The 25,900-nt window shown below is 36.8% G+C and overlaps 1 protein-coding gene and 1 pseudogene across 12 annotated transcripts in view; one reads left to right on the forward strand and one right to left on the reverse strand.

The window, feature by feature from the left end:
* Positions 1–25,900, forward strand: part of CSNK1G3 (casein kinase 1 gamma 3) — an 87,789-nt gene that overhangs the window by 30,484 nt on the left and 31,405 nt on the right. For all 11 annotated transcript variants that reach the window (XM_080920426.1, XM_080920433.1, XM_080920432.1 and 8 more), the window contains exons 3-6: positions 4,218–4,258; positions 8,117–8,186; positions 18,745–18,893; positions 19,812–20,046. In XM_080920426.1, coding sequence (XP_080776552.1) covers positions 4,218–4,258; positions 8,117–8,186; positions 18,745–18,893; positions 19,812–20,046 — 495 coding nt within the window. The remainder of the gene's footprint in view (positions 1–4,217; positions 4,259–8,116; positions 8,187–18,744; positions 18,894–19,811; positions 20,047–25,900) is intronic.
* LOC308423634 (ribosome biogenesis protein NSA2 homolog) lies at positions 11,135–11,902 on the reverse strand (annotated as a pseudogene). The gene has a single exon. The product of its transcript is annotated as a ribosome biogenesis protein NSA2 homolog (transcript).

A 25,900-nucleotide genomic window follows, 5' to 3' on the forward strand; every position in this document is an offset into this window, starting at 1 on the left:
CTGCTGTATAAGGTCAGATGTGAGCCTGTTGTCTACATCAGTGTTTACAACCTTAGTGTCTGATGAGGGTCTTCATGAGGGTCTTGTCACTTGCAGGAAAGGAACTCATTACTGTTCAGTATATTGACTCTTATCTCACCAAGTTTGAGTGATAAGGCTTTTTCCTCACCTTCCCCCCCGCCCCCCGTTTTGTTGGGTGTTTTACCTGTACGGGATGTCTGTGCATCATGTATGTGCAGTGCCCTGGAGGGCAGAAGAAGGTGTTAGATCCCCTGGACTGGAGTTACAGATGGTTGTGAGCTGCCATGTGGTTCCTGGGAATTGAACCCAACTCATCTGGAATACACAGAAGTCTTCTTTGGATATATTTAAAAAAAAAAAACATTTTGTTTGGGGAAGAACCAGTTCTTAGAAAAAGAACGGTCACTAGAGACTTAGGTAGGAGCATGCTTTGGGTATTATCCAATTATCCAGTCCCCAACTTTATATATTTATGTCTTACTGTCTTCATCCTCTATACTCAGGAGTAACATTCTGTGCAGTGCTATTAGAGACCAGCCCTCTACCCAAAGTAAATGGAACTATGGAGACACAGTAGTCCTAATCTGTTTATTTTGCCCTGCCCTTTCCTCAGAACTCTAATAAAGGCCTTTGCTTAAACTTTCCTTGTGCTTTTGTCTCTGCCACCTACCCAAATGGTGCTTTTACGACCCTCTATGCCAATGGTTCTCAACCTTCCTAATGCTGCGACCCTTTAATACAGTTCTTCATGTTGTGTGACTCCAACCATAAAACTATTTTCATTGCAGCTCCATAACTCTAATTTCGTTACTGTTATGAATCAAAATGTAAATATGAATCATAATGTAACTAAAAAATCATAATGCAAATATCACATTAGGCAATCCCTGTGAAAGGATGGTTCTGCACCCAAAGGGGTCATGACCCACAGGTTGAACGCCACTGCTCTATGACATTCTATGTAACCCCCTCAGAAAGTAGCAAGCTTTGTTCCCTGGAGTTTCACTTCTATTTTCTTGTGGCTCTGCCTGAATGACATTACATTAAAAACAAAACAAGCCCACAAACTCAGAACAAGGGTATTATATATAACTGTATGAATTTGTATATCTAAAATAAGATGCTGTGCGTGCCTTTGGACATAATTGAGTTGATCACAGGAGTTTCTGTAGCTTTTCTTACTCGTTTTCCCCACTGTTCTTGTTCCTCACAGCTCCTTATTTGGATGCTTGTGCATGAAAATTACAATGTTGAAATTCCATATGCTCTATCTCCATAACATACAGGCTTGAGTAAATTCATTATATTTATGTTTATTGAATTTTTTCTTAAAAAACACCTGAAAATGCAAAGTGCTTGAAAATGTAAAAATAAATGTAAAAATAAAGAGTAGATCATGGGAATGATAGAATAGCTTCATGCACAAGGACAGTTGTCACCGAGTTTGCCAAGTTTAATCCTACCTTCATGATAACAAGTGAGACTGACTTCTATGGGTTATCCTGTCTTCTTCATGTACTCCATGGACAACTATGCCCTGCCAACCCTTTCCCAATAAACAAACAAGTGTAAGCAATTTAAAAATTGATAATGATGCTATGGCAACAAATTTAAAGATTCCCAAATACAGTCATTTTCATCACATAGAACAGACCAGAAGGAGAATGCCCAAGAGACCTCTGTCTGCTCAGTGTGGGTTGTAGTGTCTGCAGGGTGATCTCACTAGCTGTTACTCCTTCCCAGTTAACCAAACAGAAGGAAGAAGACTCAGGAACATATTCTATTCTTGGAAATTGGAAGTGTCATACTTCATGACCATTGGTGTGAAATTAGTCACTTGGCTACCTTAAGCTGAAAATGCCTGGAAAATATAGTTTATTGCTGGGCCACTTTTTAAATATTGAGTTAATATTGTTGAACACCTACTAGTCCTGCTAGACACATGAATGTAACATCTGGAGGCTATACTTCTCTCTAATAACTCCTATTCCACAACGTCGGGAAAACCTCAAGTTCAACACAGCAGAAAACCCGAGTGGGAAATGCCACTTGAGATAGATGAAGTTATCAGTGAACTAACTCCAGTCCATTTGGAGCCTTAATGGATCTGTGTATCCCCCTCCTCCTATCTCACTCCACTGTTCAGACAGACACACTGCACACCTTTCACTTTTGTGTTTAGCACACTAACTAATTGTAGAACTGTGGCTATTCCTCAGGGACAAGACTGTATATTACTTATTCTTTGCTCATGGGTATGACTGTATAATCCACAGTTCAGCCTGCTATTTAATGTTAATAAAGATGATACTTTTTAGGATGCAACTTATTTTGTTTCTTTTTTTTTTTTTTTTGCAGTGATATAAAAGATTAGACTATATGAAAGCCAACAAAAATGTAGCTATGTTGGTTCTGTAGTATCTGTAACTACTCATCTTCTGGATTTTTCCTGCACATAGTTCAGAATAAAAATTATATAAATATATATAATTTTGTAAAAAGATTATAAAGCTTTAAGGAAATATATATTTTTTCATCTTTAAACTCAATTGTGAATTAGATACTAGTCTCTTAAAATCAGGTTCCTCATTGTTAGTAACATTCTTTACTTAGGTTTCCTGGAAGGCACCTATAGTCTCATATATGATGAGTTTAAAAATATGCATGAAAACAATTCTAGATGCTAAACCAAATTGCTTAAAATTCAAAATTTTGAAACTAAAGTTTGAAAACTGTGAGTTTAATGAGTTTCAGAATAGAACTTGATTTGTAACACTTAGTATTTTTGTTGTGTTAAATATTTCAAATATGTCCAGTCAATGAGATCTATGCTACTAGGCATTAATATAAATTATTCCACTTTTCCACACTTTTTTGCAATAAGGGCAATATTTAGGATATTTATCTGAATATCTTGCACTATAAAGATGGCAGAACATCTGAGGCCGAAGTTAGGAGCTGTATGAAAAGATAAAGGAAGCTGTACAGGAGAATGCCATGCTTGAAAATTGATAAACTGCCTGTATTGTTTTTAGCAGTCTGTAACTAGAGCTACTTTCTCCTTTTAAAAACAAATGTTCTGTTTTGAGTACATACAATAGGCATTTTTTGCTAATTAAAAATACTGGAAATTAAGAAACAACATGGGCTATTTTTATTTTATTTTTTGATGTATTTATAAAGATACATGCTAATTTATATTTCAGACTGACCTTCTATCTTTATTAGCTCTTATTCTCCATAGTATTCTTCTGGGGCTGTGCATCTGACCATTGGAATTTTCTTGGCTTAAAGTCAACATAAGGATAATTAGTTTATTTAAATTCTTTGCATGTTAGTGATGTTAACCTGATCTGTCATTTATGTGCCTTCATGTTTAACATAATTTTCTGTATTTAGAAGTTTAAAGTATTTCATTTAGTTAAATATGTATAAAACCTTTTATTCAAGTTTTCTTATCCCCAGAAATGTCTATATATTGAGATGATAGGTTTTTTTTTTTTTAAATCTCATTTCTTATATTTAACTCTAAATAGTTTCTCAAAGTAGTTAATGGATTGTTTTATTTTATCTTATTTATTTTATGAAACAGGTATTTTTGTGTAGCCATGGCTGTCCTGGAAGTAGCTCTGTAGACTAGGCTGGCCTCAAAAGCAGTGATGCACCTGGCTCTGCCTCTCATGTGCTGGGATTAAAGGTGTGCACCACCACTGCCCAGCTTGATTAGTTTTCTTATTTAATTATATTTTAAACATAGGTCAGAGTTTTTATATACTTGATATATATCAGATTAAATATGACCCAATAAGACAATATTCTATAATGGTTTAAAAGAAAATGGATGGATGAGGAGTTTCCTGTTCTTATTTTATATAGTAGGTGTTCTGGCTTCAAATGTATTCACTATTTACTTGAATATTGTTTGTTTTCCAAGTTGCACGCACTATTATAACAGAATATTTGTCTTATAATTGTATAGCATGTTTACTAGTGTCAGTTTCTACTTGGAACCTAAATGCATTATTGAGTTGAAAGCTAATTTAGCAGTTTTCTTGTTGTAAGAGTTGGAAGTAAAGAGTTTTGATTTATTTAATGTCTTACAGACTTTCTGATTTTAAACAATGCAGGTTCTAACAGTTATGTAAATTAAATTTAAAAGTATTAGCAGAATCTGACATATTTCTTCCTTTTTCAAGGGAAAAATTTATACACAAATGAATATGTGGCGATTAAACTGGTAAGTTCATACTGATTTTACAGTTATTTCTTTTAATTATTGGCTTATTAATTTTCCTTTTTTACACTCATAACTTGGATGGTTATTCAAAAGGAAAAATGCTTGCCTGAGCGGGCTTGTGTGACAATGGCCCTGACATCATTGCTGAAGCCAGTGACGTGTGTGTTCTCTGTGCTGGATCTCTTTACTTTGGCAGCATCATGGAAGTGAAACTTTGTAGTTGTCAGTGTTTTTAATTTAGGAAGATATTTTCAAGTGGATAAAAGCAAAATTTCTCTTTCTCATTAGACAAGATAAACATGCCTTTAGCATTCAGGATTGTATTTGAACACACACTTGGGTGCCAATTATTCTCCCAGGGTTTTTTCTACTGGTGTTTTATGAATCCGGTAAAGCTGGTTGTTGCTCGACTTCAGGGATTCAAAACTCCACGAGAGCTGACTGTCTTGGGAGTATTACAGAGTTTTATGTGCTCAGTGTGACAGGCACAAATTAGATCTCTTTGGAAGTGTTTGCATCCTGGAACTATCTTTTACTTATGTGTCCATTCATTCATTCACTCACTAAGACAGCTTATTCAGATCTGGCTGTTCTAGAATTCACTTTGTAGACCAGGCTGCCCTTGAACTCACAGAGATTCACTTCTTTTAAGTGCTGGGATTTAAGGCGTGTGCCCCAACGTGGTGCTAGGAGCCATTTTTATAAAGCATATGTTCTTATTCTGGTTGTTAGTCAAGTTTTCCTAAGATCCAGACTGACTTCGTGTTCTCATTCTTCTTACCCTTGTCACCCTTGTCTCTGACAGTATGACCTGTGTATTAGGGTGATATGAGTCAGACTGCTAGAGGAAAAGGCAGTGGGAGGAAATTAAAAAAAAAAAAAAAAGTAAAGAAGAAAGAAAGAAAGCTTTTGAACTGCAGTGGAAAGTCCCTACTGCTTGAAGTGTGCTGTTTCCTGTTCTTTCATCAAAATGAAGACAGGCGGGCAGGCTGTGGCATCACTGAGATACATGGGACTGACACTGGGCTTATCCTAATGAATTCTGCTGGTTTTAAGGTCTAGTCTCTGACTTTATAATACAAAGTCTGGTTTGGTTATGACAAGATTATCAGTGTTTTAAATTGGATTTATGGTAATCAGTCATGAGAGTCCTTTAATATAATCAAGCTCTTATAGATGTCAAAATTGAGAAAATAATTTCTGCCTTTGGTAACATTTTTTAATATTAAGATTCCAAGTGCCCAAATTAGTAGAAATATCATTTTGTTTTAAAAATATTAGTTTATTCTTTATCCATGTTATAAAAGTAGACAATGATCATATCATTTTCCCCCTTCCCTCTCTTTCTTCCTTCAATAAGTCTCTCTTGTATTTCACGTCTATTTAAGTGCTGCTTACATTCTTGTGGAGTGGTGTTGGGCTGTCCACTGGAGCATGGCCCACCTGTCACGTACACACCCTTCCCCAGTTCACACTCCCTTCTCCAGCAACCAACTGCCAATAGCTCATCAGCCAGGGAGAATGCCTTATGCATGCCTCCCCTTCATCCATGCTGATGTTGATGGTCTAGGGCTTTTGCAGGCAGCCTTAGCTGTCCTGAGTTCAGGAGGGAGTGGCCATGTCATGTTCAGAAGACAGCATTTTCTAGTACTCCTTCCCTCCTCTGACTCTCCAGTTCTTTCTGTCCCTTCTTCAGGGAGGGTTCAGGAATGAAGGGGAGCATGGGGGATTGATACCGTTGTCCTATTTAGGGCTGAACACTCCATCGTACTTATTCTCAGCACTTGACCAGTTATGAATCACTGCATTAAATAATTTTAAAAGGCTACATAAAAAGCCAATTCAAGCAGACAAGGGAAGTTAGTATGTAGGACTCATAGACTCAGCATGCAGGAACTGTACAGTCTTTGAATGGGCATTTTGACTTTGTTTGACATTGTTCTTTTTTTCCATGTTCTAACCCCTTGAATGACATTAGAATTGGAGGTGGTGTGCCAGGATAGAAATAGTGTGGTGTTCTGTGATGAAGTGGCCATAATGAACATCTCTGTGTAGACGGTATATCCTGTGTGAGAGCCACCGCTATGTTGACTGCTCCCTGTCTAGTTAATTCATCAGGTGGGACACTTAAGTCCTGTTATTTTCGGATTTAGAATTTGTTTGTCCCGTCCCTCCCACTTGTGCCTTAGTAAATACAAATCAACATCACTTTGCAGCCTCTTTTATATGTGAGATGTGGGACAGGGTATCCTTCCTTCTGTCTTTTTAGGCAGGGTTTCTTATAGCCCAGCTGGCCTTGAGTTTGCTGTGCAGCATAAAGATGACCGTGATCTTGTTGCTGCCACTTTTCAGGTGCTAGGATTATAGGTGTGCATCTCCACACCCAGCCTTTTCTTTCTAATATGCTGTGATCAGCACTACACACCAGCATTACTATTTCTCATAATTTAGGGTAATTGGGAACATTTTTATTTTCCTGGTTTGAGGTAAGCATGGCCTACAGTTATATTCTCTTTCTATTGGAAGATCAGAAAATCTTTTACATTTTGGTCCTTAGTTTACTGATTCCCATGTGTGTGGTTTGATGTTTTATTGTATCTCAGTGCAATAGGTAAGGTGTAATTTTGTTTACAACCAACTATAAAGATAGTTGAAAATGTAATATTTATATATTTTTGACATAACCCATTTCTGTATTTTAGTGAAATAAAGGCACTGTTTGATATTTTGAAACCAGGCCTTAGTGGATAGTTCAGTTCTGCCGCAGCTTGCAAGATTAATGCCTTATCTATGTGTTTCTACTCACACAATAACCAGTTGCCATGACTACTGAAAATGTCATCCTTTGGTGATGTGACTAGCTTCATAGTAGTATGGTAACATATTATTGCTGTTGAAGTACTGGAATCAAGCTGAAATTACTAAACTAAGCCAGGATAGTTCCTTTTCTTTTTGCCTGGAGGATATCAGTGATTAGATATACCTTTAATTTCAGTTGTAATGGTGTAAGTAGATACTGTTTCCCATTTTAAGGTTGTGTATTTTTAGATAGTTAACCAAAATTTATGGATAATATAGTGCTATGTGGAAGACACTAGTTTTATTACTTTATACTTTAAATTTTATATTACACACACACACACAGATGAGGAATTGCAGCATACAGAAAGCTTAGCTAACTTTCCAAATGTCACACATCTATTGAAGTTACACACACACACACACACACATATTGGTCAAACCTAGTATAATTTGGTTTAAATCTCTGTACTTTTAACTATTGCTCTTTATTGCCCCTCTAGGTTTAAGCTTACTGGTTTCTAGAAATAATCCTTATGATACTAAGTTTCCAGTGAGTGTAATATATATATATATATATTTCATTTCTTGGGCTTCTCATTCTTGAATCTGTGTGTTGCTTTTGATCATTACTGCCCTTTTCCCATCCAGTGCCCACTAAGCCTTCCCACTATATTGTCCAGATCTCTAATAACATATTGTTCCTACTTTCCCCTCAATAATGTATCTTCATAGTTTTCCTGTTAACCTTTTACTTCCCCTAGTCTCTTGTTTTTTTTTTTTATATACTTATGTTGCAGAAAACTATGTTTTTAATTTAATTTTTAAGAAAAATTCTGTTGGTTCTTCTGATAGTATTTTGGCCAAATACTTATTATATATATATATCTGAAGATGGTATAAATTTATTGAACATTGAACACAATTTTATTTTTATATGGATTGAGATATAGTGATACCCAGTAAAATATGAAAGTGTATATATGTTTAAACATTTGGAATTATAACTTAGTTTTCTCTTAACTGAAATGTCTTTGGTTTATTCAATTGTTTGCCTAGGAGCCCATGAAATCCAGAGCACCACAGCTGCATTTGGAATACAGATTCTATAAGCAGTTAGGATCTGGAGGTAGGTTATATGAATTTTAAAATTTGTAATAACACAGTTCATTATCATAATCTTTAGTTTCAAGAAATAGTATTTCAAATTTGATTACAGAATCATTTCTTTATTTTTTTAAATTGGGGCTGAAGATAGCTTCAGTAGTTGAGTACATGCTGTTCTTTCAGAAGATGGGAGTTCCTAGAACATATGTCTGGAAGCAAGGGCACCCTGGCAACTGCAACTACAGATGGTGTGCACTGTGGTGCACATGTGGAGGATAGGGGGTGACTTTTGCAGTTGGTTCTTTCTCTCCACCTTGGGTGTCGGGATCTAACTCAGATTGTTGGGCTTGGTGGCAAATGCTTTTATTGCTGAACTGGCCTAGGAAGAGTCATTTCTAAACTGCAAAAGGATACTATTTTACTTAATAGTCCTTTAAAAACAAAAGAATATGATGATCATACTAGTAGAGAACATTGTGACAAAATTAGTTTAGTCGTGCAAATAGTATCCACAGTGTTTGCCTTTTCAGCAATATTTACTGAAGTTATGATGGGTATAAAATGGAATGGTTCCATAAATATATCCACATGGTAATTCCTGGAACCTAGATTCACATATGGCAGAAATATGAATTGGCAGGATTATCCTAGATGTTATCTGGGTAAGCCCAAAATGCAAAATGCTAGTGTCCTTATTAGAAAGGCAGAAAAATTTGACATACACAAAAAAGGTTATGCTCATGGGGCATTGATTGGAGTGATGTGAATGAACCAAGGAATGCCTGCAGCTCTAAGATCCTGAGGGAGGCTCCCGGGTTCTCTCCTAGAGCCTGTAAAGCAGCAAGTCTAGCCCTGCTTTGATTCAGCCTCATGACTGACTTGATACACTGGTCTCTAAGGTGTAATACAGTCAGTTTTAAGCCATCAGATTTGTAGTAACTTCTTAAGAGCAGGTAATATAAATACTTCATATTAAAAATACTCATGTTTATATGAAGTTCTTAAATCTCATTGGGAATAGAGATTGGCAAAATATGGTAAAATTTTCTACTTATTTGTTACATTGTCTTCACATGGGAGGTTTTCAGAGTGCGATTTTTATGTATGCCTTGATTTTACTTGAATGGCTTTTCTCTAGTAGGGTATATTGTTTCCATACCTAATAAAATAGAATTTCTTGATGTGTACTTTAGAAGTATATTTACATTCTAGATGGTAGAGTTGTTTATTTTTTATAATGCAGCTTGCATTTTTCTATTGAGAGCATACACAAATAAGTATTTCTTACAATGTTAGTATACTTGAAAATTTGTATTATGGAGTATATTATAGATTTTTATATATTATCCTTCCCTATTTTTCTTTAGTAGCCTTCTCAGTCTATTTTGTCAGATATTAAGGTAGCTGCATCAGTTTGCTTCTTTGATTCATTTGCTTAGAATACTTTTCCCCATCCTTTTACCCTGAAATAATGTCTGTTCTTGATGTTAAGATGTGTTTCTTGGACATAGCAGAACTTAGTTAGACTGTGTTTTCCTTGGAGATTTTAGAATTAATTATTAATTTGTAACATTCATTAATTCTTGTTATTTTGTTGTGGTAATGTGGGCTTTTCTGTTCCTCTTGATTAACTGTCCTAGAATAATTTTTTTTGTGTCCTCTTGGGTGTAGTTAACCTTTTCATACTGAAGTGCCTTCTTTAGAGGTGAATTGGTGGGCAGGATTGCTTACATTTTCCCTAATTGTGGAAATGTTTTTCTTTTTCCTTTGATTGTGAGTGATAGTTTTGCTGAGTATAGTAGTCTGGGCAGGTGTTGGTGGTCTTTTAGAGCGTGTAGAAAAATCTGTTCAGGCTCATTTGGCCTTCAGAGTCTGCATTGAAAAGCCAGTTGTCATTTTTAATGAGCCTGCCTATGACTTGGTCGCTTTCTCTTGAAATTTTTAATATGCTTTATTTATTCTGTACATTTATTATTTGGATTATTAGGTATTGTGGGGTGTTTTGTTTCTGGTCAGGTTTATTTGATACTCTGTATACTTCTACTCTTGATATGTATCCCTTTCTTTTGGGGCAGTGTTGTTCTATAATTTTATTAAAGATATTTTCTGTGCCTTTAACCTGGTGTTCCCTCAGCCTCTATACCCAGTATTTATAGCTTTTGTTTTTTCATAGTGTCCCAGATTTCCTGGCTGTTTTGTGCCTCAGTCGGTCAGTTGGTCTGTCTGTCTCTTCTCTCCCTCATTCCCTCCCTCCCCACCAGCCCTCTCTCTAGATTTAACATTTTCTTTGACTAAGCCATCCACTTTTTCTACCTGTCTTCAGGATCTGAAAGTCTTCCATGTCTCTCTTGGTGAGCTTACTTATTGGTTTTTTGTTTGTTTGTTTTGTTTTTTAAAATTTTCCTGAGTTTTTCATTTCCAATTTTATTTTACTTTGGGCTTTGTTTAGTGACTCTCTTTCTTTGTCAAATTCTACTGCTATGTGTTGGATTGTTTTCATTATTCCATTCAGTTCTTTGTGCTTTTATAGTCTTTGTTAAGGCATTTATTCATAGTCTATTTAATGTAATTGAGCATATTCTTTCTCTTTCTACTGGCCACTTTCCAATTGTCTTAAGCGTACCATTACTGTTACTTAAAAAGGCTATTATATTTACATCTGTATTTTTATTGAATATTTTATTTATTATAGTTCATATGTTGTTTGCCTTCTCAGTCTTTCCTCTGCAAACTCCCCTCCCATCCCTCTTTCCTTTTGCCTCTATGAAGGTGCTCTTCTTCTTCTTCTTCTTCTTCTTCTTCTTCTTTTTTTAAATTGGGCAGTGTTTTATTTTCCTTTACAATTTAATAAATACTTGATAACTGCACATGGCGTAAGGCTGCTTGGTAGTTCAAAAAGGTCACAGTGGCGGTGTTTTCCTGACTGTGTAGTCTTCGGTAGTGAGTGGAATGACTTGTATGACATCACTGTCAAACCAGCAGGACTGCATTTATGCATCCATCGTTTTCAGGATTGTTGGTAACTTGGGCGTACTTTCCCCAAATCACCTGCCTCCCTGTGTCACATGCCCAACTCGCTCACATTCACTTCAATAACTGTGCCTTTGGTGATCACACCCAGGGTTGTATACAGTGGGGATGATGGATTCTTTTTCACACCAAGTATAGGCAGACAAAAGGTAGCTTTCAGCTCAGGGTGTGTGACATGGGCTTTTTCCATTGGCCTAATGCACTTCTCATATTTAGGTGGTTTTCTTGTAAAACCATCACCAACAAAGCAGACTTTAGTAACCATTCTCGTCCATGCCTTCTTTTTTCTTTTTCCTGTTCGAACAACTTTCAATACTTCTGTTTCTCCTTGGGCACGAACTTTGGGTAGAGGAACCTCCCATTTTCCCGCCTTTTCTTTTCGTTTCTGCTTAATCATGTTGGAAAGTACTTTTGCTCTGGACTGCCCCTCTCTGTCCAGCAGAGGCAGAGACTGCTCCCTGTGGAGTCTTCTCATCATCCTTCTGCTTGGTGTTTCTCTTTTCATGCATCTTAATCGTCTTTTTTATTTGTATTTTCTCGGCATGGCGCTGTTTATGGTAGAGCTTAGCTTTCAGGCCAATCATTTTTTTTTGCTTTCTTTGAGCGTTCATGGGCCTCCCGACCTTCTTTCTTTCTCTTTTTCTCATGGTAGTCCAAATGATATCCATATCGTTTGCGGTGCAATTCAATATATTCATTCTGTGGCATGAAGACAGCCGCGGAAGAGCAGTCCGAGACCTCCCAGGTTCCAAAATCTTTTAATTTCTGGGTGTCACTGGCACAGGAGCCTGCTCCTCTCGGGCCAGAACAGGAAAGGGTATCGAAGGTGCTCTTCTACCCATTCACACACTCCTGCCTCACTGCTATAGAATTCCCCTACACTGAGGCATCGAGCTTCCACAGGACCAAGGCCTTCCCCTCCCACTGATGTCAGATAAGACAATCCTCTGCTACATATGCAGCTGGAGCCATAGGTCCCTATGGTTGGTGGGTTAGTCCATGGAAGCACTGAGGGGCGGGGTCTGGTTAGTTGAAACTTCCTATGGGGTTTCAGTCCCCTTTGGCTCCTTCAGTCCTTCCTGTAGCTCCTCCATTGTGTTCCCTAGGCTCAGTCTGCTTGTTGGCTATGGTATCTGCATCTGTATTAGTCAGGTGCTGGCAGAGCCTCTCAAGGCACAGCTATACCAGGCTCTGTCAGCAAGTGCTTCTTGCCATTAGAAATATTGGCAAGTCTAGGTTGGGTGTCAGTAGATGGGATGGATCCCTAGATGGGATGATCTCTGGTTGCTTTTCCTTCAGTCTGTTCCATTTTTGTCCCTGTGTTTCCTTTAGACGGGAACAAATCTGGGTTAAAAATTTTGAGATGGTTGGGTGGCCTCATAACTCAACTGGGGGCCATGCCTATCTACTGGAGGTGGTGTCTACAGATTCTGTTTACGCTTTGTTGGGTATTTTGACTGTTATCCCTGTTTGGTCCTGGGAACCTCTAGCTTCCCTGGTGTCTGAAACTTTCTTGTGGTTTCCCTTAGTTTCCCACCCCCCATTGCTATATATATCTATTAATTTTTCTGACCCTCTGGACTTCTTTTTTTTTGTATCTTTCCAAACTTGATCCTGTACCCTCCCATTCTCTCCCTCTTGATCCCAGGTCCCTCCCTCCTACTTCCTGTGATTATTTAGTTCCCCCTTTTAAATAGGAGTAAGCATCTACACTTTTGTTTCCTTTCTAGTTAAGCTTCACATGGTTTATGAGTTATATCATGGCTATTTTGAGCTTTTGGGCCAATATCAGTGAGTAAATACCGTGTATGTTTTTTTTGTGTCTGGTTTACCTCACTGAGGATTATATTGTCTAGTTCCATCCATTTGCTTGCAGATTTCATAATTGGGAGGAGATCTTTACCATCCCTACATCCGATAGAGGGCTGATATCCAAAATATACAAAGAACTCAAGAAGTTAGATTCCAGAGAACCAAATAACTCTATTTAAAAATGGGGCACAAAGCTAAACAGAGAATTCTCAACTGAGGAATCTCGAATGGCCCAGAAGCACCTAAAAAAAATGCTCAAAATCCTTAGTCATCAGGAAAATGCACATCAAAATAAGCCTGAGATTCCACTTCCTACCAATCAGAATGGCTAACATCAGAAACTCAGGTGACAGCAGTTGTTAGTGAGGATGTGGAGAAAGAGGAACACTCCTTCATTGTTGGTGGGATTGCAAGCTGGTACAACTACTCTGGAAATCAGTCTGGGAGTTTCTCAGAAAATTGGACGTATACCTGAGGACCCAGCTATACCACTACTGGGCATATGCCCAAAAGATGCTCCAACATATAACAAGGACACATGTTCCTCTGTGTTCATAGCAGCCTTATTTATAATAGCCAGAAATGTGAAAGAACCCATATGACCCTCAACAGAAGAATGGATACAGAAAATGTTGTACATCTTACTACTCAGCTATTAAAAACAGTGACTTCAATTTACATCTTTATTCTTGTATATGGAATGCTCTCTTTCCCAGTAAATGCCTGGTGGCACTCCATTTTAATGTACCTGTTTTGCAGTGAATTTCTTGCTACTAGTTGGCTTCTCTGTAAAGAGAGGCTTCTATATTCTATCATGTTATTAATCTATAACTTTAAATATTTTCAATATTCATATGGGAAGCAATGTTTCTATCTGGATATTGACACTTCTACTTACACTGTCTTTTACATTATTTAGCTCTGTTTTGAAATGAATTGGGGGATTCTATAATGTATGGGATTTTAATTATACTTTTTGAGAAGAATTTTGGTTATTGTGTAATTCTTGTAAACATCATTGATATCCAAAATTTGCCTTTTTAATAGTTTCCTGACCATGTTTTTTACAATTAACGTTTTAACAAACGAGAAATATTCAGGTATATTAACCATGTATATGATTCTGCCACTCAGAACTTTGAGGCAGGAGAATCATAAGTTTGACCTGCTCTAAAAACAACAGGAAGAAATTTAAGAAAGCCTCCTGTCTCCCCTCTCTCACTCTTACACACTGTGTTGCTGGGAGAGAGGACTTACATTATAGGCAGCACATGCCAGACATTTGGGCTGAGGTTCTTTTTAGTACCAAATCTGTTAGGTGGCACATCTCAGACATTTCCTGCTGAGAGCCTTTTATGCCTTTAAGATTTTTCTTTTAGGATCGAAGAAACCTTTTGTTGTGAATTGGATCACCAAGAAATTCAAGTAAATATTAAATATTAAAAAGTCCCCGAATTGTCATTTACAGTACTAATTGAAACATTTAAAAATTCATATTGAACTTTCTTTTTCAGTATAAATGAATGAGAACATTGTCACTCTTAAGTGTTTGCAAATTTTTTAAATATACAGTTTAATAGAAAACAGCCAGCTTCTCTTATCTTCAGTTCATTGTGATAGCATGTGTCCAGGAAAACTTACTGTTAGCTTGTTAGAAAATCAGAGTGAAAAGGTGAATAACACCCTCATGGCTTTATTAAATAATTTTAATAGTGATTGTTCCCTGTAATGGTCTCACAGACCAGTGTTGTTGTAAAGTTTACAGGCTACTGTTGTTTCAGACCTCATATTGAAAAAGCTGTGGTGAGTTATTTGGCTTTAAATGATGGATATCTTTTTGATATTGTATTAGTTATTTTTCTCATTGTAGAAGAAACAGACCAGAAAATGATATAGCTCTAACACCTGACCCCTGTATTCTACATCCCAGCTGTAACTCCCAGAGTTCTGCTTCTTTAGGAAGAAGCTTCCTAAAGCTGCAGCATTGACTAGGGACACAAGGTCAGTGTGTATGGAGCCAGGCAGTACACCAAAGCAGGAAAAATGGTAGTTCCTTAACGTTTAGTTGCAATGTAAAGTTAGAAGCTTCCCCCCAGTATGTGTATTAAAATCCACTTACCCAGGCATGATTTTGCATCTCTTGATCTCTTGGAAGATACTGTTTTATTAATATGCATGTATTTTAAATATTGAAATGTTTCACTGTCTAAATTACACCATAATAATATCACCAAAATTTTGTTAGACTAATCTTTAAGCATTATAAAATTGTTAAAATCATCTTAGTAGATACAGATTTCACAAAGTTGTAATTACCTCTTGCTTAAATTTTTTATTGTTTTTGGGTAGGGGAGCCCTTGGTAACACTTTTATCCTTTTGTCTTGAAGAGTTTGTACATTCTCAAGAATGCTCTGTTATACAGGGCTTCAACAGATTACAGATTTTACGGCTTTATTTTTTTTCCTTTTTGTTTGTTTTTTGACACAGGTCTTATAGTTCATTTCAGCCTCAAAACTCCCTATGTATAGGAGGATGACCTCAGACTCCAGATCCTCCTGCTTGTTCTTCCTCAGTGCTGGAGTCACAGGTGACATGTAAGTCACCATCCCAGGTTAGAATAGACCTTGTTCTAGCTCACAGTTAGAGATCAAAACCATGACCTTAGGAATACTAAACAAAATTTAATCCAAGCCCATATTTCTCTCCAGATATTGTGGCACATGCTTTTGATTCCAGAACTGAGGAGGCAGAGGCAGATGGAGCTGTGAGTTGGAGGCCAACCTGCATAATGAGTTCCAGGCCAGCCAAGGCTAAATAACGAGAATATGTCTTGAAAACCAAACCAAAAGATTGCATTAGTGTCTTACTGTAAACAGCTTAAATAAGACCTGTGGTTTTCTTGCTCCAGCTTTTTTGAGGGCCAGTATTACAGATCTGTAAACACTTATAGAAAAACAAAATAGAATTAAGTGTTTTGGTGAAAAAAGCAGAAGAAAGGGGTTTTATACATAGAGAAAGGCAAAATCAAAGAGACAAACAGACATACACCCCTCCCCCCAGAAATAGGGAACATGAAACAGATGGGCATTTCAGATGGGCACTTCCCTCATTGGGTAATAGAGGAGAGACAAAACAGTCGATACATGGTTGATTCATAATGCCAAATTATGTTACATCATTTTGAGTAAGAATTAATGCAGAAAGACCTTAAACATCATGCTGATTGAAACTGGCCCATTCTAGATTTTTTTTCCTGGTTTCTTGACAGGTCAGATAAACAAGTTAATTATTTGGTAATATTGAACTTTAACGTGGGGGAGCTCATTTTTATTCTTCTGCTAAAGCATGGTTGAATTGAGGAATTCAAAGTGGACATCAGTCTTTCATCATAAAGTATGGTGCTAGCTTGCAGATCATAGCTGGGACGTAAGCAGCTTATGTTTCAAATTCTGCTGAGTTGTGTTATTGTTGTTCTTTGCATCATAACATGGCATTCCCCCATTCTGTTACTGTAGTGAGTGACATTGGTGGACTTTTTAATGTTAACTCCCAACTTTGCATTTCTGGGCAGACTCTTGAGTTATGGTTTCTTATTTGCTTTTATATGCATAGCATCCAAGTCAGTCCTATTAAGGTCTCATCAGAGCTCAACACTTGTTTAGTGAATAAAGAGTGATGTTCCATAAGTGTTTTTCCATTTTGGATTGCATTTGAAAACACTGAAAAAATTGGCAGCAAAATACTGCCATGCAGTAACCCAGAATTTTTGATTCAGAGAGCAGTTCTCTACAACTTGAAGTATTAGAATATGGTTGGTTGGTGAATCAGAAGTAAGTAGAGAAGTCCACTTGTAGTCCTGGCATTAAGGAACTTCACAATTTGCTCATTTTTTATGTTCTCTATAGTTCTGACAAATTTTGATGCTCTAATGTATTTACACCTTACAGCTGAGAAAGGAACAAACTAGAGTGAAATATTTTCCCAGAGATTGTTAAATTGAGACAGAGATTAGAAACTTTCAGGACCGTGGAGGAATACAATAGTGGGGAGAACTTTAAAAACTATGTAGCTGAGAGCTATTGCAAAGTCTCAGTAGCAGTTCTGGGTCTTGACTGTGGCTCTGTGCTCTCGCTGTGTATGAATTCTTTTACCCAGAACAGGACTTAGTTGTGGTGAGCCTTAGGAATCCTGAACATGTGTGATGAGTGACTGCAGTGAAGCTACTTACGCTTAGCTGGTGCGTACAGTGCTGACAGACATGGAGGTGGTGGCTGATTCTGGAGAGTGTGTGCACGTGCGCTTGTTTCTGTTCCTGTGCCTGTCACAGACGTACTATTCCATTCCTCTGTGCCTTCTGCATTGTTCATCCTGACACTTGAAGCTCTTGCCCAAACCACTGCTGCTGCTCTTGAGACCCACCTGCTGAGTGACACCCAGCCACACAGCAACACTGAAGAATGTTAGGGCAGACTGAGAAATGCTGTGCTGCCTTCTAGTTCAGAGTGCATCTTCTGCCATACAGTAATTGGAACTGGGTTTTATAGGGTTAACAGGAATTAACCTGTTCCCAAAGGTCTTGACTAAAAAGAATGGAAAGGATTTTGTTTTAAACTGTATATGAAAAGACAAAAAAAAAAAAAAAAAAAAAAAAAAAAAAAGCCTTTTTAAATTATTTGAAAGGAAAAAAGTATGGGTGGTAAAAGAGCTTCATTTCTTCATACGAAACATTTCTACATGCAGTATCAGGGTAAAGAGCCCAATTTACAGGGATTAATTGGGGATTTATTACTTTCAGTTTATGCTATCTTATATGACTTTATAATGAATTGTTAGTGTGTTAAAATGTGAAGCATCGTTATTTACAGTTTAGCTCAGAGAACTCAGCTGCTGTTTAGAGTAGCAGTGCCAAAACCAGGGTGGGAGTCTGGGCTATGGACGGTGGTCTACATTGAAGCATAGCATCCTTTTCTCCTCAGCTCTCCCTCTCCCAATTACAATTTCTAATGAGTGCAGGATTGAGGCTTTCAGGTTTTGGAGGCTTCCCATCTAGCATGTAGATCTCTTTATAACATGGAGCTTTTTTCTTTAAGGCTGTGTAGACAAGGTCTTCCTCCTTTTGATTTTGTAAGCTGCTTTTTAAAGATGATGAGATAAGGTTAAACCCATCTAGACACACAGTCTGCCTTTTGATTGACTTAAGATCTGCTAATAGAGACTGTACATACATTATACGTGTATGTGTGTTAGAGTTATAAATGCCCACACACATTTCTTTAACTATATAGGCGAATGAAATCTTAAGAATTTTCCCACACCCAAGGAGATATTTTTGTTGATCTTAGCAGGATGCCAAGTATGGTAGTTCTTAAAGACGAAAGTGACTACCTTGTTCAGTAAAAGTAGGATATTTTTTATGGTCTGAGCTTTTCTGTAGTCTATAGACATATAAGGCTGAAACTCGGTAGATGAGGTTGTCGAGAGGTGATAGAATATTCTTTATCAGATGCTCAGTGACACACTTCAGTACAGGCACAACTAGACTACCAGGTGAACATCCAGGACTGGGTTTAGAGAAGGAGGTTTAATCAGAAATGTTTAGTGTACTTCTAGAAAAATAAATGTACTGCTAAAGTGCTTAAGAGTAGAAAAATTAAAACATTGTTTATTGGTTTTCTGGAGGAAAAGGCTTAGTACTTAAAATGATGAAGTTATTAAATAGCTCTTTCTTTTTTCCTAGATGGTATACCTCAAGTTTACTATTTTGGCCCTTGTGGTAAATACAATGCCATGGTGCTGGAACTGCTGGGACCTAGTTTGGAAGATTTGTTTGACCTCTGTGATAGAACATTTTCTCTGAAAACGGTTCTCATGATAGCTATACAGCTGGTAAGTGGAGCAGGATGTGGGGAGTTCTTGGACAACTTTAGTTCTTTGCTTACAAGTTCTCTCCCTCAGTCTATTTCCTACTCCTTCCCACTCTCCTCCTTCCTCTTCCTTCTCTCTCTCTCCAGTCTCTTTTCTCCTCCTTTCTTCTCTCCAGTCTCTGCCCACCCTCCCAAACCACCCTCTCTCACATCTGGTGTTAGCTAGTCTTGCCAATTCTTATAGTGGCTTGACCCTCCTGTAAGCCTGTGTGTCAACACTACTGGGGGACCAGGTCTCTCCTAGCAGGGTCTACTAGATACAGAGAGGTGTGGCCACATGGTCAGCACAGGGCACAGATAGAAACCAGAAATTTCCTGTCCCAAACTGTTTCTCCATTCCTTTGTCTTGAAGGCTCCGGGCGTGTCCCTCAGCAGCAGTGGTGGTCTTCCCTGTGTTCTTAGGTGTGTCAGCACTTCTGGGGGACCAGCTCTCTCCCAGCAGGGTCTGGGCACAGAGTGCTCTCGCACAGGTCAGCTCTGGGTGCAGGAGGAAACCAGAAGGAGGAAGAATAATCTTAACCCTATGAGTGTGTCTATAGCTTTGAGTTTGAGATCTTTATTTTTAGGCCTTTAAAGTTTTTCATCTTTGTAATATAGCATCCTCTGAAAATAGTGATTGAGTTTGACTTACTGATAGGAAATACATTCCCAAAATTCAAATACTTTTATTTACTTGTGACTGTAACAGCAAAGACATAAATAGGTGTATGCTCGTTGAGGAAAAACACTGATACCATGTTAACTCTAAAGGCTTGAAACAATTTCTAATTGTTTTCTTTATTATGTTATTTTTATTGTGAAAGTTCTGTCTTGGTTTTATCATGATTTTCTTTATTAGTGAAAATCTAAACTAAAAATTATTTTCTCTTTTCCCACTAAGATTTCTCGCATGGAGTATGTTCACTCAAAGAACTTGATATACAGAGATGTGAAACCTGAGAACTTCCTAATAGGACGGCCAGGAAACAAAGCCCAGCAAGTCATTCATATCATAGATTTTGGTTTGGCAAAGGAATATATTGATCCAGAGACAAAGAAACATATACCATACAGAGAACACAAAAGCCTTACCGGAACAGCCAGATACATGAGCATAAATACACATCTAGGAAAAGGTATGTGTACATGCCTTAAGTGTGGGAGCTTGGGTCTGTGGCCATAGCAACATGTGAGTTGGTTTCCTATTTGTGAGTCAGTGTTTGCAAATTAAAACAGATGTATTGTGATTCTTATTCTCCATGTATCTACAGTTTTCTTTCACTTACAGTTTGATAATACTGTGAAAATAAGGCCCTGTACAGGGGAAATGTTTTGTATGATAACTTGGAATGTCCAACCTTTGATACAATTGAGAGATCCACTTAAATGTTTCTATTAAATAATACAAGGTGATGCCCAATTTTAACTGAATTCAGTGCATGTGAATGTTTTTATTTATTGAGATTGTAAAGACAGACAGAGCTGGCTTCTAAATAGAGTATTTTTTTCTAAGCAGTATGACTTTAGACAAGTTATTAACTTTAAAAAATATTTTCTATGTATACAAAGAATAAAATGTCAGTTATAGAGTATTTTTTATGTCTTTTTGATTGGGACAATATTTTATTTATTCCATAAGTTTAGTCTCTTTTTAAAACCAGGAACTTCTCCTTTAGGTCTTAATCTTAATAATGTTTAGGAGCAAAGGTAATTTTTAAAAATATTCTCAATAATGGTCATTTATTTTTTATGATTAGATATTGGTATACACGTTTAATGCACAGATATAAAAAAGCAGTTTTGTGTTTTTGTATTCTGTCAGGAGTCAGTTCATGTAATTAGTTCCAGTTGGATCTATTCACTTAATTACATGATGCCTGTTGAGGTTCTCCAGGAAAGTGAATGTTCCCTTGGTAACTAAAAAGCATATTGTAGGTAGATATTTGAGATTATGCAAACATGCTATTCTTAAATTTTTCTTTTTTACTTTTGAGATAGGGTATAGCTTCATAGCTTAGACTGTCCTCGAGCTTGAAGTCTTCTTTGTTTGGCCTCTCACATTCTGTGATTGCAAGCATGTGCTACTAGGAAAGGCTCTTTAATAAAAATTTACCTAGTAGATTTATTATGTATTGATTTTTTTTCTGTATGTTTTTCCTTACATATTTATTAGCTGATAAGCTGACATCACTGACTTTACTTTTTTTTTTTTTTAAGATTTACTTATTTTATATATATATACATGAAGCTATCTTCAGACACACCAAAAGAGGGCATCAAATCCCAGTACAGATGGTTGTGAGCCACCATGTGGGTTCTGGGAATTGAACTCAGGACCTCTGGAGGAGCAGTCAGTATTCTTAGCCACTGAGCCATCTCTCCAGCCTCACAAATATTATTTTTTACCCAGTTATTAACTTGTATTTGTGTAGACTATTGCTCTTAGTTTTTAAATTATTTAATAAATTCATTGCTATCATTGTTTATTTTGATGCCCAGTGGGACTCACATTGGCCACTGGTTGCTCATTCCAAGCTGACTCCTCCTGTTAACGCTCACAGCGTTCTGTTCTTTCTGGGTTTGTAGTTCCTCTATTATTCCAGGTGGTATAGCCGTCATGCTGATGAGATGTCTTGGGTCTCTTTAGGAGATAATGATGGTACTACTCTAAGACCAGGCTAAGAATATCTTCATGTATACTTGGGTGTTACAACTAGGGTCTGGGAAATGTATAAATATATGTATACAGCATATGTATATAGTGTAAATAGCCTATCCAGCATACAGATGTACACATGTACTATTATATTCCTAGTAAAGGTTCAAGATTTTCTGGTACTTCTGAGTTTTGGGTCAGTTTTTTACAAAGTAGTACACCCCTATTTATATTTGTTTCCCTTTTTATTTTTCTTTGCTGACATTTAGACGTCTGCTTATCACTACCTATTTATTCAGTGCTTTGAAGCTACTCAGACAATAGCTTCAGAATTGCTAGATGAAACAAGCTTACTACACGCGGTATTTAATTATTTTTTAGAGTTCTTTAAAAAACTGAAACATAATTATGTTGGATAAGGCAAAAATATTTAGGTATATGATGTATCAAATATCTGCACTACATAACCTGCAGCTTGATTTTGTGCTTTTCCTAGAAGCCTTTTGATTTTAATTTCTTATATCTATGACTTATCTATAATTAGGTTTTTTTGTTTGTTCACTTTTGTATGAGGTGAGACAGTGGTTGAGGTTTTATTCATGGTGTATTTGTTGACACTGATTTGTGTTTGTCTTTTTCTTAAAAATCATTTTTACATTGTATTTGCAGTAAGTTTTTCTGAAACCATTCTGTGTGCTTATATCAGCACAGACTTGGTGTTCTGCATTTAGAGTCTGTTCCTATTGTCTTGATGGAAAGCACTAGCCAGGAATGTACAACTCTCTTATGTCGGTCATCATTGATTAAAGTACACAATAAGGTGTGGGGAGGACTGCAAAAGCTGTCTAATCCAGCTCCCAGCTTTCCTCAGACTTACCTGTTAGACTGTTTGCCTCTGCTCTGCTCCTCTGTTCTGAATCCATTAGATTTTGCATTGACAACTGGCCTGATGGTGCTCATGGTGAGAGAAAAAGGTGAAATGCCTTTACAGTTTCAGAGATAAATGATAAAAGACAGCTTTTATTCTGGTAATACTGTTGGTAAATCCTTTCAATAGCAAACTATCCTGACAGATTTAAAACACAATTGGGTAGCCTCTTTTAAACCAGTCACACCCATATTTGCATGTGCATTGTTCCTAAGAAATTTTCCTTTTATGGGAGTTGTTACAGACTATTAAAAAATAACTAATGGCGCCTCACAACTATTTTATTGTAAGAAATGAGGTCACAACTTCCCTATAGGCTAATTTTTTTTCTTTTCTTTTTTTTTTTTTTTTTTTTTTTTTTTGTGAACAATGATATACGTAGCAGCTTTCTATTTGTAGAACAGGCAAAGTGAGTTATTAATCATTGTTGGGAAAGGCCTTCAGAGGTTGGGGAAGTGACCTTTAACTGTTGTAGGAATCTACAACAACAAAAGCTATAAAGATTTATTTTTCAAAGACCCACTTAGTCTAATGTAGATGGGTAATATCGATAGAGGAAATTTGTTTGCCAGATCACACGAGTGAGTTCAGTGGTGTTTGAGTGTGTTCTATACTTTCCATGAGTTGGTGGTGCTTGTGACTTGGGTATCTCATATTTGTTGAATTTGACATACAGGATTTGGTGAAGAGAAAGGAACCAGGAAAGAAAGGAAAGGGAAGGAAGGAAGGAAAGTTGGAAGAAAGAGCTAACAGAGAAAACAGGATTTTTTTTTTTTCACTTTATATGTGTCTGACTGAAACCTTCACAGCTTTACCTAGTTCTTAACAATCCTGCTTTCTTATTCCATCTTTTTTTCCCCCCTTTCATCCTATTCTTTCCTTCCATCTTTCCCTTTCTTTGTTTTTCAAATGCTAGAGGATTAAACTCAGGGCCTTGAATCTGCTAGGCAAGCATTGAACTGGTTGGTGAACTATGTACCCAGACTTTTGGTGATTACTTTTGAGGCAATCAAATTTATTCAGGATTTAGTCAGAAGGAGATGTGTCGAGTATATTATAGATGAATAGCATAAAAATCACATTGCATAGTCTTTCATTTTTAGTCTCATAATATTTGTTGATCTTAACAAAGCATAAGTTTTTTTTGCTTATATCTTTGCTTACATCACTGTCCAAAGTGACATGTTCAGAAAGCAGTGTGACAGATAGGGATTTCCATTTTCCACTTAATGAAACCACTACCTGCTGCTGTTGCAGCTTCATTGTATTGTGATGATGAGTTGTTTTATGTCGGCTCTAATTAGATGTCCACTTTTGAAAAACCTGTGGTCAGTGGCTGTGAGGCTCATCTTTTAGTTCTTGGATCACTTCTGCCTTTTGAAAATCTCTCTCTCTCTCTCTCTCTCTCTCTCTCTCACACACACACACACACACACACACACAAGCTTAGAGAGAATGCATTTTATTTTTAGTTCTTGGAGATTTTTATTTTTTTCTACAGTTTTGTCTCACTTGCCGTCTTACCATGTATGTGGTTCCTTGCTGCAGCACCTGGCTTTTCCCTTACTTTGACATATTTCTATTAACTTAGAAGCCAGACTTACTGAATTATATCTAAATTGAGAGAAATTTCAAGAAAGAATTTGAATTAAATGACTGTGCGCTGGATTCTTTCTCAGAAAGAAATCTCCATGTTCTAGACTTTTTTGATAGTGTTGGGTTGTGTGTCTAGATGAGGGCTGAGGGAGCCGTTACTGCACATTGTGCTCATAATTGTTTTGTTTCTTTTATGTTAAGGTGGGGCTTTCTGTCTACCAGTGTGGTGTGGGCCTCACCTTCCTGCTCAGGGTGACTTGGAACTCAGTTGTATTTATCAGGCTGAGCTTGAATTAAGCATTCTCCTGCCTTAGCTTTCTGAATGCTGGGATTACAGGCATGAAATCTCATGCCCTGCCCTTGTATTGTCATTGGAAAAATAACAAATCTCATTTTTATTATGTAATTTGATAAAGTGTGAGCTCAATGAACATTGTGGCAAATGTATTTCTGGTAATTGTGGGGTTGAGAAAACTACTAAAACCTTTTATAAGGAAATATTAAATAAGGCCATCTAAAACAGATTTACTTTTATGTTTTAATTATGTGTATGCACATGTGTTTGTATAGGAGTAACTACATACAAGGAAATTGTTTGTGGGACCAGAAGAGGGTCCTGGAGCTGAAATTACAGGTGGTTGTAAGTGGCCCAGTGTGGTGCTAGGAATTGAACTCAGGTACTTTAGGAGAACTCTTAACCATTGATCTGTCTCTCTAGCCCCTATACTTTATATATAGTAGATTTTTTTTTTTAGTTTTTTTATTTGCAAAGAATTATTTATATTCTCTTGAGTTTTTATTTTTTGAGTTTCCTTACCAGTCTGCACTTTAGTCTTTGTTGTTTTTAGTAGTAAAACATTTATTTTTGATAATATATGCATATATAATAGATTCCCACTTAAAAAAAGATTTATTTAATGTATATGAGTACACTGTCACTGTCTTCAGACACACCAGAAGAGGGCATTGGATCCCATTACAGATGGTTGTGAGCCACCATGTGGTTGCTGGGAATTGAACTCAGGACCTTGGGGAAAGCAGTCAGTGCTCTTAACCACTGAGCCATTTCTCCAGCCCGATTCCTACTTTTAAATGAGGCCTTTGGCATATTCTGTGTTGAAAGAGATAAATTTGAGTTCATAAACAAAGTCTTTCTAGTCAAAATTAAATTTTAATGGATATGGACAATTACAGATAATTAAATAGTACTATCATATCTAGATGGAGAAAATTAATATTGAATTTTTAATAGAAAAACATTGTAGAAGGTTTACAGCAAACGATTTCATTGTTAGGTTTTTCCAAGTGAACAGATACAGGAAGGTGTAGAATCCTGTCCTGTTAAGCTCTGGTAGTTATTTAACTCTGAACCTGTATTCCAGATACGAGGTAATAATTTCTACTTTTAGTAAAGTTACAACTTTGAAAGTCTGATATATAGCACGTGGATGTATATGAGGCTCTGAAAATGGGCTATGCATATGTAATACATAATGTTTCTAATGGGTATAAGTTTAATAATATGGCTTAAATTTCTTTCAGCCACTTAAAAGAAATTTTAACTGTACTTAAATCAAATCTCCACTTCTAATCCTTTAATAATTACGTAATCAGGACTTTGAGGGAAATACCCATTTTTAAACAGGCCTATTCAGTTAAATGCCTTAGAAAAATGTGAACAGGATTTAATAAGTACCTGATAACCTGTGGGGATCTTTTTCATGTAATAGAACTCTTACAGACTTGAAGTGTGTGCCTTAGTTACTCTATTTCAAAGAGAAAGCTTCCATGTGACTTGTATTACTTCCCA

The sequence above is a fragment of the Micromys minutus genome (assembly GCF_963924665.1).
Source record: "Micromys minutus genome assembly, chromosome: 8".
In the NCBI taxonomy this organism is placed as follows: domain Eukaryota; kingdom Metazoa; phylum Chordata; class Mammalia; order Rodentia; family Muridae; genus Micromys; species Micromys minutus.